General features: G+C 48.6%; 3 protein-coding genes across 3 annotated transcripts; 2 read left to right on the forward strand and 1 right to left on the reverse strand.

Moving 5' to 3' along the window:
• Positions 1 to 2,918: 2,918 nt before the first annotated feature.
• On the forward strand, positions 2,919 to 3,557 carry LOC129618111 (cyclic pyranopterin monophosphate synthase-like). The gene has a single exon (XM_055532983.1). It carries the CDS (start codon positions 2,919 to 2,921, stop codon positions 3,555 to 3,557), a length of 639 nt encoding a protein of 212 aa, XP_055388958.1.
• A 172-nt stretch (positions 3,558 to 3,729) lies between these two features.
• LOC129618112 (mucin-2-like) lies at positions 3,730 to 10,375 on the reverse strand. The gene is made up of 4 exons (XM_055532984.1): positions 4,900 to 10,375; positions 4,557 to 4,853; positions 4,121 to 4,333; positions 3,730 to 4,073 (listed from the first exon to the last, which is right to left on the reverse strand). The coding sequence occupies exons 1-4, from the start codon at positions 10,373 to 10,375 to the stop codon at positions 3,730 to 3,732; spliced, it is 6,330 nt and encodes a 2,109-aa protein (XP_055388959.1).
• A 3,681-nt stretch (positions 10,376 to 14,056) lies between these two features.
• On the forward strand, positions 14,057 to 15,026 carry LOC129618114 (uncharacterized). The gene is made up of 2 exons (XM_055532985.1): positions 14,057 to 14,557; positions 14,625 to 15,026. The coding sequence occupies exons 1-2, from the start codon at positions 14,057 to 14,059 to the stop codon at positions 15,024 to 15,026; spliced, it is 903 nt and encodes a 300-aa protein (XP_055388960.1).
• Positions 15,027 to 15,168: the final 142 nt, after the last annotated feature.

Here is a 15,168-nt window from a genome sequence, read left to right on the forward strand (position 1 = left end):
GTCACTAATTTATTTGTCTCCAATGGAGTTGGGACACAAGGGATGAACCCAAGAGCCCGATTAACCTGCACAGCAACAAACCATGTCGCGCGAAAAGTGAAACCTCAACCTACTACTAGAGATTCCTCCCGTTTGATGCATTCATCAACACAGATGTTTTTCAATTGTGAGGAGGCTTTATGAAGATCTTCTTGCGTGGGCAAGGTGTTGATGGTCGAGAGCGACGAGCCTCGATCGAACAATTTGAAGCTTTCAGAACTCTGAGAAATTCCTTCATGAAAATCCGTACCGAGTTCCGCTTCTTCTCGAATTTGCGTGCAATGAATGGAGACTGCATAACTCAATAGCGACAATTGCCTTCCCTGAAACTCAACAACGCGACAGAGAACGCCCTTCTTCAAACTCTCTCGCTTCTTTTCGGAAATCTTGATCACTTCATCCAACTTCTCTTCGGCGCTTTTTGCTCGTCGAAGATGGAGCAACATTTGAGCTTCTGAAGTTTTGACAGATTTCTCTAGTTTGTCGATTATCATGTCCCGTGTCTTCAATTGTTGTTCGAGTGATTCACGCTTCACCTCCCACTGATTTTGCTGTTCCAAAAGAGCGGAAACGTCGGCTTGAAGTCTTTCGTTTGCATGTTTCTCCAGTAGTTCGCATCCGATTTCCTTGTCCATTGTGGGGACACTTTGACCCACTTGTTGATCTTGCCATTCTATGGATGTTCCGATAGACACATCCTGTGATGCAATGCTCTTGATGACGTTGTTGTCACATTTCTGCACGTAATGACTTGTCAGTTCTCTCACTGATAGGATTTCGGATTGATCTGTTTGAAGTCCACATTCAATGAAACGTTTTCTCTCATCAATCTTCCAAACAGGGGCGCCATCTGTTTGAGTTTCTTTTGACTCAGTTTGCAATTCATTCTGTTTTTCATTTGAAGATTGGAAATTCAGCGTTTCAAGTTTCACTCCCAATAATCTGGGAAGATCTTCTTCTTGATGCAGAAGTGTTGGATCCATAACGTCTCCAATAGATCCGGATGAAAGCGTCCCCTCATTTGATGAGCTGGATTTGTCACTCTTAATATCTTGGTGACTCTTAATATCTTGGTGACTCTTAATATCTTGGACATTCTTCATACTATCGATATCTTGGTGAATCACCGCTTTCGGAGATCTCGGGAAATCATCCACGATGAATCGCTCGCCTCTAAATCGCGTTGGCTCTTGTGGCAAGACTTCTATCAACGTCTCCGACTTCCTGTACGTCGGAAGAACGTCTCGTTCCTCCTCACTCTTTCTTGTCACTCTAGATGGGAACGAAATCCAACTCGAACCTTCAGACACCTCAACCCCCCGAGGCGACTCTTCGCATTCCCGGACCTCTTTTCTGAACATTGTTGCCGTGATGAGGCGTCCTTCTTGCACCGGTGAGGGAGAAAGAACGACAGGAAGCCATGCTTTGCAACGCTGGGGATTCGCCGTCTGTTCAACAGACTGATTGCTTCGAGACAAACCGTCGGAAGAGGGTTCCGTGTTCCGTTGGCAGTTCGATTCCGAATGATTCGAACCTGCGCGTTGATTTGCTGAGTCGCTGGCCTGATACGAGGAGCGCGAATCAACTTCAACTTCAATGGAAGTGAAAAATTCGTCTTCTGTATTCGCCATATTGGGAATCAGTGAATCTTGGGACGCTTGGGACTCTTGGGACGCCTGGGTTGACTGGGATTTCCTTTCAAGTGCAACACCTCCAGTTTGGCTTTGGGACGTGCTCGGAAACGGAACAACGCGGGATTCCCACGTGGTTCCGACGACTCGGCGGACAAAAGTTGGTGGGGCTGGAACACAATTCTGTTTGTATTTTCGCAATTGATTTCTCCGCAGTGGGTGTCCCTGGAAGTCGAGAACTTCTCCCTTCAACATTTTCCTGGTCAGATGGGATTGGGAGGTCTGGAGCTGATGGATTCCCAGTGAGTGTGAAGAAAGCGGAGAGAGGACTGAGTTTCTTCTTCAAGAGACCAACGAGCGTGTTGTCACTTTCCTCGTTCCGTGCGGCTTCACCGTCCTCACTTTGCGTTCGTCTGCGACTGTCTGGAATCGAAGAGAGGGAATGGCGGGCGCTACGAGGAAGACGGAGAGGCGAAGGCGGTACGGAAGATGACGGAAGACCTAGTGGGACAGTCCGGGTCGAATCTCCGAGATGAGAGCGTCGTATTGCAGGAGGCGCTAAGATTGAATTTGTGAAGGACTGGTTGCGATTCGGTTCACAATAGCGAGGAATGTACCGCCGTGGACGAAGTGGAATACTACGTTGTGGATAAAGAGCCATTTGTGGTGAATATGGGTGAGAGGGGATATGCGAAGGACCCCCAACTAATGGAGATGCTAGGGGTTGAGAAGGAGGCATTGAATGGAATTTGCGCGAAGAGGGAATTGCGTGGCATGGCGGGATTGTGGTAAAGGACGGTGGGTTCGGGGAGGGAGGCAATGTGCTGCGGCGAAGATGCTGCGATGCATCAGTGGAACCAAATTGTTGCAATGGCGCGGCGTACCACCTCAAGGGGGGTCGTAGAGGGAGAGATCCTGGCGGTTGTCTACGAGTTGCTTGTGTGGGTGCTTCATTGGAAGATCTAAATTGGTTTGGAACGCAACCGTGTGGAGTTTGTGTTCTTGGAAATACAAGTTGTGGTCCATACTGTTGTACTTGCAAATTTTGTTTTTGGTGCATACTCCCCTTCATCCGATAAATATTGGTGTGTTGCTCTTCCATGTTTATATTGTTCATGTTGTGCTCGCCATTTTTGATCGTATTTTCTAAACCATTTGAGGAGTTCAAATCAATATTTTTCCAATCCATTGTAGAAGGTTTCCCCGTTGATTTTTATTGCAACTGCTTCATTCATCTTCAGCATACAGATGTCATTTTCTGTTCGCCTATCACAGAGTCTCTGCCATTTGATAACACCTGGTGGTTTATGGGTGAAGAGAGCGGCACCCTTCCACCGTCATACATTTCATAAAAATGTTTCAAGTATCACGCATGTCAAAGACGGTGGGGTTCGTATGGTGAATGTTGAAGACAACGGCAAGCTAGAAACGAAACGAGTTGCTTGCGCATCTGGTCGAGTGGTTGTGAATCAAGCTATCATTGACTTGCTGAGAAGATCCGATTCTTCTTGTAAGGATTCGAGTTTGTCAGCTTCAAGCAAAGGACCAGTTCTAACAACAGCGGAAATTGCGGGCATTATGGGGGCGAAAAAGACCTCTGATCTTATTCCTTTGTGCCACAATATTAATCTTTCTCAGATTGAGATTAAATGCAGAATAGATGAAGGGAGCAATTCCATCCTGGTCTCTTCAGTTGCACGTTCTACCAGCAAGACTGGAGTCGAAATGGAGGCTCTCACTGGGGTTTCAATCGCAGCTTTGACCCTCTATGACATGTGCAAGGCGGTGTGCAAATCTGCAGTCATCCAAGAGATCCAACTTGATTATAAATCCGGAGGGAAGAGTGGCGAATACATTCGATCAAATAATTGTGAAAGATACAAATAGCTTTTTTGTGGCCTTGCGACCGTACATTGAAAAAAACATTGGAAACTGAAAAAGACGGGCTGGCGGCAAAAAAAAATCGAGCTGACCAAAAAAAATCGAATTGGGGCTAAAGAGGGTCCTTAAAAAATCATGACAACGAGACAATTTCATTGAAATTATTAAAAGATCAACTTTAGCACATACATGTGCAAGCGCTCTTCTTTGGAGATTTTTTCCCACTTTTATGATGCTTGTGGCGCCGCTGCGTGGGCAAGAGCATATTCGTTGTCTCGCGCCCTCCATCACCGCGAGCTTCAACGACGGGAGCGAAAGCAGGACTGGACCCTAGTGCTAGAGAATTCAAACCAAATCGGTTTCCCATCTCACTCGTAGTGACAATGTTGATCGATGGTGTTGCTTGGTGATGAGGAGCGTCCCCACTGGTGAGTTTTCTAGACGTGACGTTTCCTTGGGACAAGACGCTGGAAACATGGACTCGCGAGTCTGGTGCTGTGAATCCTGGAGTTTCATTTGTTCCTGAAATTAAAACGTTCAAGTTGGAGGGCAGCTCAAACAACGCCTACCCAAAAATGAAACTTGATTGTTTTCCTTGATATATGGAAGACTGCTGAAATCGTCGATATGTTGGTTGATCGATCGAAGGATTGTGTTGTATTGAGCAGCTGGAACAGTTACTGCCTGGTGGTGTTCTTGTGTTTGTCCCACAATTGTGAGGTGCGAAGAAATGGGCTTCGCGACATGAACGTCTACCTCGACAATTTGAGGCTCGTACTCATCTGAAGCGCAAAATCAAGCATAATAGATGCCCTTTCTCACTCTGCCCTTACAGATATCAACGTCGATAACGTCCTGGGATTCAGTGACAACTGGACGGATTGTTTGAGCAATAACAACCGGCATGTTTTTGTCCACCCATCGCTTGGTTGGAACTTGCTGTTCCACTTTGTATGGTTTCGGCACCTGAAACACGGACTACTGCCTAAAAAACACCTGTCGTACCAACCTCGATAATCTCTCCCGGCACATTGACACATTTCTCGACAACAACGGTTTCTATCTTGGGAACCGTTCTAATCACTTCGCGTGGGACTTCTTGAACTGTCTTCACCGACTTTGAAACGACGACCTCCTGGACAGTAGGCTTCTCAACAAATCGATCGATGTATTCAACACGAGGCGTTTCAACAACACGTTCAACGATTTCAACTTCATATTTCGGAACAATTTTTTCGACTTCGACAATTTCTCTTTTGGGAACACGTTTGATAACTTCCTCAATAACGGGAACTTCAACGTCTGGAAAGCGTATCGTTACAACCAAATTTCGTGATCAGTGACTCACATTTAACTTCCATGTCGGATGGTGGAGCTGTTAGGAACTCTTCAGAAAGGATAACGGAAGAGACCTGTCGTCGTCCAGGTTCATAGGATGTCGTCGTGTCGAATCCATCTCTGGGTGACGATGCTTGGCGTATCCCAGGGGAAGTCTGGAGACGATCTGCAACTTGGGAAGTGGAAATTTCTGCAGCTGTAGGAGTAACAGTCGAATTTCCATCAAAGGGGACGCTTGTGAAGGGCGACGCTGCGACCAGTGCCATGGGAGTTGCATCGGGACTAAGGTGCTCTGTTGTTTGCTCCGTTACATGCCTTGCGTATTCCAGGGATCGCGTAGCAACACGCGGTTCTGATCTTGTGCTACCACTCTGGAAGGTCGTAGAATCGTTGATGACGTAATTGGTAACTTGCTGAAGTTGCGATGTTGAGCCAGATTCTGACTTCTGTTGTTCTGACGCCTCAGCTGCAATTTGTGGGAGCATTCTTGGTGTCTGATTGCTTTCGGAACGAGTGGCGCTATCGGTGTCAGATGATGAGCCAGAGGCTAACCTGTGGTATTCTGATGCTGCAGCCCCACTTTGCACGGCAATTCTATTGTCCAAGCTTCTGGGAGTGCTCGTGACGCTATGCGATCGAACCTGATGTGGTGATCCAGAAGGTAACTTGGGCTGCTCTGATGGCACAGCAGCACTCTGTAGAGCCATCTTGGGTGATTCGTTGCTAGTAAGGCTATCGGCTCGAAATTGGGGTGTTGAGCCTGAGTCGCTACTGCCAGCTGATGGCGAGCGTTGAACAGAAACGTTTCCCTGCTTTCCTTCGGAAGTTGTAATCATACTTTGTGGGAGCATCTTGGGAGAATTGCTTGTCGAGACGTTCGCGCTGCTGGCGGTATTGGTGCGAAGTACTCCAGAAGGTGAATTGGGCTGCTCTGATAGCACAGCACTTTGTAAAACCATCTTGGGTGATTCGTTGACCGGACTTCTCGGAGTGTTAGTGAGGCTGTCGGCTCGAAGTTGAGGTGGTGATCCAGAACTGACAGCTGTTGGTGAGGGTTGAAGAGAAGCATTTTCCTGTCCAGAAGGCGTCGGCTGTGTCACAATGCTTTGTGGGATCATCTTCGGAGAATTGCTGGTTGAGCTGCTGGCGGTATTGGTGCGAAGTACTCCAGAAGGTGTCTTGGGCTGCTCTAATGGTACAGCACTTTGTAGAGCTATTTTGGGTGATTCGTTGACCGGACTTTTCGGAGTGCTACTGGGGCTATCGGCTCGAAATTGGGGTGTTGAGCTGGAGTGGCTACTGCCAGCTGATGGCGAGCGTTGAACAGAAGAATTTGCCTGCTTTCCTTCGGAAGTTGTCATCATACTTTGTGGGAGCGTCTTGGGAGAATTGCTGGTCGAGACGTTCGCGCTGCTGGCGGTATTGGTGCGAAGTACTCCAGAAGGTGACTTGGGCTGCTCTAATGGTACAGCACTTTGTAGAGCCATTTTGGGTGATTCGTTGACCGGACTTTTCGGAGTGCTACTGGGGCTATCGGCTCGAAATTGGGGTGTTGAGCTGGAGTGGCTACTGCCAGCTGATGGCGAGCGTTGAACAGAAGAATTTGCCTGCTTTCCTTCGGAAGTTGTCATCATACTTTGTGGGAGCGTCTTGGGAGAATTGCTGGTCGAGACGTTCGCGCTGCTGGCGGTATTGGTGCGAAGTACTCCAGAAGGTGACTTGGGCTGCTCTGATGGAACAGCACTTTGTGAAACCATCTTGGGTGATTCGTTGACCGGACTTTTCGGAGTGTTAGTGAGGCTGGCGGCTCGAAGTTGGGGTGTTGAGCTGGAGTGGCTACTGCCAGCTGATGGCGAGCGTTGAACAGAAGAATTTGCCTGCTTTCCTTCGGAAGTTGTCATCATACTTTGTGAGAGCATCTTGGGAGAATTGCTGGTCGAGATGGCGCTGCTGGCGGTATTGGTGCGAAGTACTCCAGAGGGTGACTTGGGCTGCTCTGATGGAACAGCACTTTGTGAAACCATCTTGGGTGATTCGTTGACCGGACTTTTCGGAGTGTTAGTGAGGCTGTCGGCTCGAAGTTGAGGTGGTGATCCAGAACTGACAGCTGTTGGTGAGGGTTGAAGAGCAGCATTTTCCTGTCCAGAAGGCATCTGCTGTGTCACAATGCTTTGTGGGATCATCTTGGAAGAATTGCTGGTCGAGACGTTCGCGCTGCTGGCGGTATTGGGGCGAAGTACTCCAGAAGGCGACTTGGGCTGCTCTGATGGCACAGCACTTTGTAGAGCCATTTTGGGTGATTCGTTGACCGGACTTTTCGGAGTGCTAGTGAGGCTATCGGCTCGAAATTGGGGTGTTGAGCTGGAGTGGCTACTGCCAGCTGATGGCGAGCGTTGAACAGAAGAATTTGCCTGCTTTCCTTCGGAAGTTGTCATCATACTTTGTGAGAGCATCTTGGGAGAATTGCTGGTCGAGATGGCGCTGCTGGCGGTATTGGTGCGAAGTACTCCAGAAGGTGACTTGGGCTGCTCTGATGGAACAGCACTTTGTGAAACCATCTTGGGTGATTCGTTGACCGGACTTTTCGGAGTGTTAGTGAGGCTGGCGGCTCGAAGTTGGGGTGTTGAGCTGGAGTGGCTACTGCCAGCTGATGGCGAGCGTTGAACAGAAGAATTTGCCTGCTTTCCTTCGGAAGTTGTCATCATACTTTGTGAGAGCATCTTGGGAGAATTGCTGGTCGAGATGGCGCTGCTGGCGGTATTGGTGCGAAGTACTCCAGAGGGTGACTTGGGCTGCTCTGATGGAACAGCACTTTGTGAAACCATCTTGGGTGATTCGTTGACCGGACTTTTCGGAGTGTTAGTGAGGCTGTCGGCTCGAAGTTGAGGTGGTGATCCAGAACTGACAGCTGTTGGTGAGGGTTGAAGAGCAGCATTTTCCTGTCCAGAAGGCATCTGCTGTGTCACAATGCTTTGTGGGATCATCTTGGAAGAATTGCTGGTCGAGACGTTCGCGCTGCTGGCGGTATTGGGGCGAAGTACTCCAGAAGGCGACTTGGGCTGCTCTGATGGCACAGCACTTTGTAGAGCCATTTTGGGTGATTCGTTGACCGGACTTTTCGGAGTGCTAGTGAGGCTATCGGCTCGAAATTGGGGTGTTGAGCTGGAGTGGCTACTGCCAGCTGATGGCGAGCGTTGAACAGAAGAATTTGCCTGCTTTCCTTCGGAAGTTGTCATCATACTTTGTGAGAGCATCTTGGGAGAATTGCTGGTCGAGATGGCGCTGCTGGCGGTATTGGTGCGAAGTACTCCAGAGGGTGACTTGGGCTGCTCTGATGGAACAGCACTTTGTGAAACCATCTTGGGTGATTCGTTGACCGGACTTTTCGGAGTGTTAGTGAGGCTGTCGGCTCGAAGTTGAGGTGGTGATCCAGAACTGACAGCTGTTGGTGAGGGTTGAAGAGCAGCATTTTCCTGTCCAGAAGGCATCTGCTGTGTCACAATGCTTTGTGGGATCATCTTGGAAGAATTGCTGGTCGAGACGTTCGCGCTGCTGGCGGTATTGGGGCGAAGTACTCCAGAAGGCGACTTGGGCTGCTCTGATGGCACAGCACTTTGTAGAGCCATTTTGGGTGATTCGTTGACCGGACTTTTCGGAGTGCTAGTGAGGCTATCGGCTCGAAATTGGGGTGTTGAGCTGGAGTGGCTACTGCCAGCTGATGGCGAGCGTTGAACAGAAGAATTTGCCTGCTTTCCTTCGGAAGTTGTCATCATACTTTGTGGGAGCATCTTGGGAGAATTGCTGGTCGAGATGGCGCTGCTGGCGGTATTGGTGCGAAGTACTCCAGAAGGTGACTTGGGCTGCTCTGATGGAACAGCACTTTGTGAAACCATCTTGGGTGATTCGTTGACCGGACTTTTCGGAGTGTTAGTGAGGCTGTCGGCTCGAAGTTGAGGTGGTGATCCAGAACTGACAGCTGTTGGTGAGGGCTGAAGAGAAGCATTTTCCTGTCCAGAAGGCGTCTGCTGTGTCACAATGCTTTGTGGGATCATCTTGGGAGAATTGCTGGTCGAGACGTTCGCGCTGCTGGCGGTATTGGTGCGAAGTACTCCAGAAGGTGACTTGGGCTGCTCTGATGGCACAGCACTTTGTAGAGCCATTTTGGGTGATTCGTTGACCGGACTTTTCGGAGTGCTAGTGAGGCTATCGGCTCGAAATTGGGGTGTTGAGCTGGAGTGGCTACTGCCAGCTGATGGCGAGCGTTGAACAGAAGAATTTGCCTGCTTTCCTTCGGAAGTTGTCATCATACTTTGTGGGAGCATCTTGGGAGAATTGCTGGTCGAGATGGCGCTGCTGGCGGTATTGGTGCGAAGTACTCCAGAAGGTGACTTGGGCTGCTCTGATGGAACAGCACTTTGTAAAACCATCTTGGGTGATTCGCTGACCGGACTTTTCGGAGTGTTAGTGAGGCTGTCGGCTCGAAGTTGAGGTGGTGATCCAGAACTGACAGCTGTTGGTGAGGGTTGAAGAGAAGCATTTTCCTGTCCAGAAGGCGTCGGCTGTGTCACAATGCTTTGTGGGATCATCTTGGGAGAATTGCTGGTCGAGACGTTCGCGCTGCTGGCGGTATTGGTGCGAAGTACTCCAGAAGGTGACTTGGGCTGCTCTAATGGTACAGCACCTTGTAAAACCATCTTGGGTGATTCGCTGACCGGACTTTTCGGAGTGTTAGTGAGGCTGTCGGCTCGAAGTTGAGGTGGTGATCCAGAACTGACAGCTGTTGGTGAGGGTTGAAGTGAAGCATTTTCCTGTCCAGAAGGCGTCGGCTGTGTCACAATGCTTTGTGGGATCATCTTGGGAGAATTGCTGGTCGAGACGTTCGCGCTGCTGGCGGTATTGGTGCGAAGTACTCCAGAAGGTGACTTGGGCTGCTCTAATGGTACAGCACCTTGTAAAACCATCTTGGGTGATTCGCTGACCGGACTTTTCGGAGTGTTAGTGAGGCTGTCGGCTCGAAGTTGAGGTGGTGATCCAGAACTGACAGCTGTTGGTGAGGGTTGAAGTGAAGCATTTTCCTGTCCAGAAGGCGTCGGCTGTGTCACAATGCTTTGTGGGATCATCTTGGGAGAATTGCTGGTCGAGACGTTCGCGCTGCTGGCGGTATTGGTGCAAAGTACTCCAGAAGGTGACTTGGGCTGCTCTGATCGAACAGCACTTTGTAAAACCATCTTGGGTGATTCGTTGACCGGACTTTTCGGAGTGTTAGTGAGGCTGCCGGCTCGAAGTTGAGGTGGTGATCCAGAACTGACAGCTGTTGGTGAGGCTTGAAAAGAAGCATTTTCCTGTCCTGAAGGCGTCGGCTGTGTCACAATGCTTTGTGGGATCATCTTGCTGGTCGAGACGTTCGCGCTGCTGGCGGTATTGGTGCGAAGTACTCCAGAAGGTGACTTGGGCTGCTCTAATGGTACAGCACCTTGTAGAGCCATCTTGGGTGATTCGTTGACCGGACTTTTCGGAGTGCTAGTAAGGCTATCGGCTCGAAATTGGGGGTGTTGAGCTGGAGTGGTTACTGCCAGCTGATGGCGAGCGTTGAACAGAAGAATTTGCTCCTTCGGAAGTTGTCATCATACTTTGTGGGAGCATCTTGGGAGAATTGGTGGTCGAGATGGCGCTGCTGGCGGTATTGGTGCGAAGGACTCCAGAAGGTGACTTGGGCTGCTCTGATGGAACAGCACTTTGTAAAACCATCTTGGGTGATTCGTTGACCGGACTTGTCGGAGTGTTAGTGAGGCTGTCGGCTCGAAGTTGAGGTGGTGATTCAGAACTGACAGCTGTTGGTGAGGGTTGAAGAGAAGCATTTTCCTGTCCAGAAGGCGTCGGCTGTGTCACAATGCTTTGTGAGATCATCTTCGGAGAATTGCTGGTTGAGACGTTCGGGATACGAAGTTGCTCTGACGGCACAGCAGCACTCTGTAGAGCCATCTTGGGTGACTGAAACGGAGTGCTAGTGAGGCTATTGGCTCGAAGTTGAGGTGGTGATCCAGACGCTGACTTGTGTTGCTCTGATGGCACAACAATACTTTGAAAATCCATTTCACCGTTGGTCAAGCTTTTCGGAGTGCTAGAGAGGCTATTGGCTCGAGGAAGTTGAGATGTTGAGTGGCTGCTGCCAGCTGTGGATGAACGTTGAAGCAGCGTGTTCGCATCAAGGTCATTGATCCCTGGTAGGGTCTTCATTGTTACTGGATTGGCCGTCGGAGCGGTATGGGTGTGGTTGGAATGGATTTTAGGGGACATTAGTTCTCTTTGGGTGTTTATACAAGCGTTTGGAAACCTGTTCGTGGAAATTATTGGGTGCTTCTATGTTCTATGAAAAAGAGATGGCGTTGCTTGAAGTAACAGGGGAAGAATTGCAATTTCACAACAGACCTTGTAGAAGGGAGCACTGCGGTTGTTCTAGCTGTCGGGACGCAACCTCATGAAAAAGTGGGAATGGGAAGACCAACTGGTATGTAAATCAAAAAAAAACAGGTAAAAGCAGTTTTGTCCCAGAAAATTGCTTGTGCTCATGTTACAACAACGTCTCAGAAAACAGAAGAATTTTCACGATCGACATCAATAATTCAAGAAGAGAATTACACCACAAAAAAAAATTAGGCGACTCTAGCAAGCACAGGCACTCTTTTTCTTTTGTGCGGCTTTCATGCCCAAATGTTTGCTTCGATGGTGAGAATGGTGAGATTTGTGATGAGACATTTGCTGGGAACCTCCTCCACTGGTTCCACGGTGGCCAACAACGAGTTTCGTTGCCGATGGGGCGATGGACCCTTGAGTGATGGAGCCCCCGACGAATGCTGGAGCGTAGGGAGAGTGGTTAGTCGTACGTCGTCCCATTTCACTTGTTGTGACAACATTAATCGATGGAGTTGCATGCTGAGGTGAACAACTGGGGCGCGTCCCCACTAGTGAGTTTCCTGGATGTGACGTTTCCTCGGGATAAAACGCTTGAAACATCAACGCGCGAGTCTGGTGCTGTGAATCCTGGAGTTTCATTTGTTCCTGAAATTAAAACGTTCAAGTTGGAGGGCAGCTCAAACAACGCCTACCCAAAAATGAAACTTGATTGTTTTCCTTGATGTATGGAAGACTGCTGAAATCGTCGATATGTTGGTTGATCGATCGAAGGATTGTGTTGTATTGAGCAGCTGGAACAGTTACTGCCTGGTGGTGTTCTTGTGTTTGTCCCACAATTGTGAGGTGCGAAGAAATGGGCTTCGCCACATGAACGTCTACCTCGACAATTTGAGGCTCGTACTCATCTGAAGCGCAAAATCAAGCATAATAGATGCCCTTCCTCACTCCGCCCTTACAGATATCAACGTCGATAACGTCCTGGGATTCAGTGACAACTGGACGGATTGTTTGAGCAACAACAACCGGCATGTTTTTGTCCACCCATCGCTTGGTTGGAACTTGCTGTTCCACTTTGTATGGTTTCGGTACCTGAAACACGGACTAATGCCCAGAAAACACCTGTCGTACAAACCTCGATAATCTCTCCCGGCACATTGACACATTTCTCGACAACAACGGTTTCTATCTTGGGAACCGTTCTAATCACTTCGCGTGGGACTTCTTGAACTGTCTTCACCGACTTTGAAACGACGACCTCCTGGACAGTAGGCTTCTCAACAAATCGATCGATGTATTCAACACGAGGCGTTTCAACAACACGTTCAACGATTTCAACTTCATATTTCGGAACAATTTTTTCGACTTCGACAATTTCTCTTTTGGGAACACGTTTGATAACTTCCTCAATAACGGGAACTTCAACGTCTGAAAAGCGTATCGTTACAACCAAATTTCGTGATCAGCGACTCACATTTAACTTCCATGTCGGATGGTGGAGCTGTTAGGAACTCTTCAGAAAGGATAACGGAAGAGACCTGTCGTCGTCCAGCTTCATAGGACGTCGTCGTGTCGAATCCTGTGGACATGATTGATTTTGTCGTTCCTGGTGTCGCGGCATCATGATTGATCGATAGAAGGGACGATGCTGGAAGAGTCGCTAAATTTGCAGAAACAGGCGTATAGGATGAAGCGGTCTGAGTGGTGTATGATGTTCGCGAGACTTCCACTGGGCTGACTCCCTTCATGATCACTTCCATTTCGGATGTTCGGCCATCAACTGTGATTCCTTCTGGAGCGAACGTCATGTTGACAGGCTCAATCCCGGATTGATATCCTTGTTGAGTTTGATGATGCTCGCCAGAAGCACCACGAATTGCAACAGTGGGATGAGACGCTTCAATAGTTTGGATCGGTGCACCAAAATAAGACGTCCCTTGCAACCCAGACGGATGGATGTTCACAGTTTGATGACTGTGGGTGCTCTGAACGCTCACAGTTCGAGGAACAGAACCGGTGATGGAGGGATGCTGGCTGCTCCCGGCCGTCGAGACGCGTTGAACCGTGTAACCAAGTTCTGCCGCATCGGACATAGAGAGTTTCGGAGCAACAGAGTCGGCAGCGTCAGAATGTGGCTGAGCCGCTAGACATTCCATTGAAGGTGGAACATCATCCTTAGATGTGGTGTCTTCTAAGAGTGACGATTCAGTGTTGGAATCATCACACTCCTCATTGCTGCTGTGCATAGCACGCTGTTGCTGCGGGGTTGGGAGCTCTTCAACAAGTTGCTGACGTTCGGTCGTTGGAGATTCGACAGAACTAGAAGTGATAGAAGCATTGAGATCCGAAGAATCCATTTTGGTTGTTTCGAAAAAATTTGGGGAATTTGAGACCAACGAGGGTGAATGGTGCTTGATGAGACTCCTCTACAGTTTTGGGACTCTGTTCTCGTTGCATGCAGAAGAGTGTAACAGCATAGGAACTGGTGCGTCTCTTGTGTCCTCAAAAAAACTAAAAATTACGAAATAGTTAAAATGAACATTTATTGAGGGAGAATGAGAAAACCATCGAACTGTGTTGCGTCCATGTTGATGGAGATTTTGAGGACCCAATCGCGCGTGTGTGAGCTGCTCTGAGATCAGCTTGAATGTGCTCATTATTAAAGATTATTTCGGCTTCATCGTTGTGAAAGTGAGTCAAACTCCATTTTCATCTGATATGCCCATTTCTGGATATTTAGCTGTGCCTGCAAGTCGATGGCAAGTACTGGAGTAGCATGTGACGTTTGTTTTGAGTCTGCTTATGCTTCTATCGAAAACAAGCTATTGACTTCTGTCCATTGTGGCCATCGAGTGTGCCGTCGGTGCCTCCATCGACAGCAGCAATGTACTGAAGCGGCGACAACAGCGAATCTGGCAGCTACGACGGATGGTCCAACTCAAAAGATTCAACGGACAGCTGCTGGTTCTAGAAATCAGGGGCTGAAGTGCCCTGTGTGCCAATCTGGGGTTTCCATAGATGATTGGATGGACCGCGGACTGGAGGAGACACTCTTTGAACAGGAACGATTGATTCGACAACGTGTTTTGAATGTCTATAACTCTGCTCGAGATAATTTTGAAAGTACACCACTCTACAACAATTATTTGGAAAGAAGAGAGGAAACAATCTACGAGCTTGCTTTTGGTTCGGATGACTCCCGAAAAAAAGTTTTGCAAGAGGAGCTTCAAACAGCTGACAATCAGAATCAGAAAGAGGTGAGTTTGGAAATTTTGCACGGTATAGAATTTATTAAAATTTCTGGCTTCATGATTTCATTTTCAGATTACGGAATGCCGTCAGAAGGCAAAGCAAAAGGAAGAAGAAGAAATTAAGGACATCGTCGACAAGGAGGGGGTGTTCTATGAGATCGTCTCACAAGACTATGGACCTGGATTTCGCTACTCGAAGGCCGCAGAGAACAGCTTGGTGCATATTTTGCAGCGGCAACACCCTCAACTGTTTGCTGCTGACGATAATGAAAGTGCGTCGCAGCAACCTACAAGCTCAGAATTGGGTACGGCACAACCGCGTCCAATTATTTCTGGCTTGGTTTATGAAAAAATTGCAAAAAAGGCGCACACTGACAGGGCAGCAATGTATCGTGCTTGTGGTTATTTCAAAGAACGTGTATTTCAAAGAATTACCCAAGAATTGTGGGGTGGCTGTAGTTTCTGTTCAGCATGAATTTTGAGCAAGTGGGGGACTCCTGAAACTCCAGACGATATAGAAAAACCGAGCCCCCCCCTTCCCTTCCAGACCGCAGGGGGGGGACTGAGCGACTGGACCTACAGAGGGCAGTGCACGCGACATGATGAACATTGGAGAG

This window comes from Condylostylus longicornis, unplaced genomic scaffold (genome assembly GCF_029603195.1).
Source record: "Condylostylus longicornis isolate FDR11 unplaced genomic scaffold, ASM2960319v2 ptg000732l, whole genome shotgun sequence".
Taxonomy (NCBI): domain Eukaryota; kingdom Metazoa; phylum Arthropoda; class Insecta; order Diptera; family Dolichopodidae; genus Condylostylus; species Condylostylus longicornis.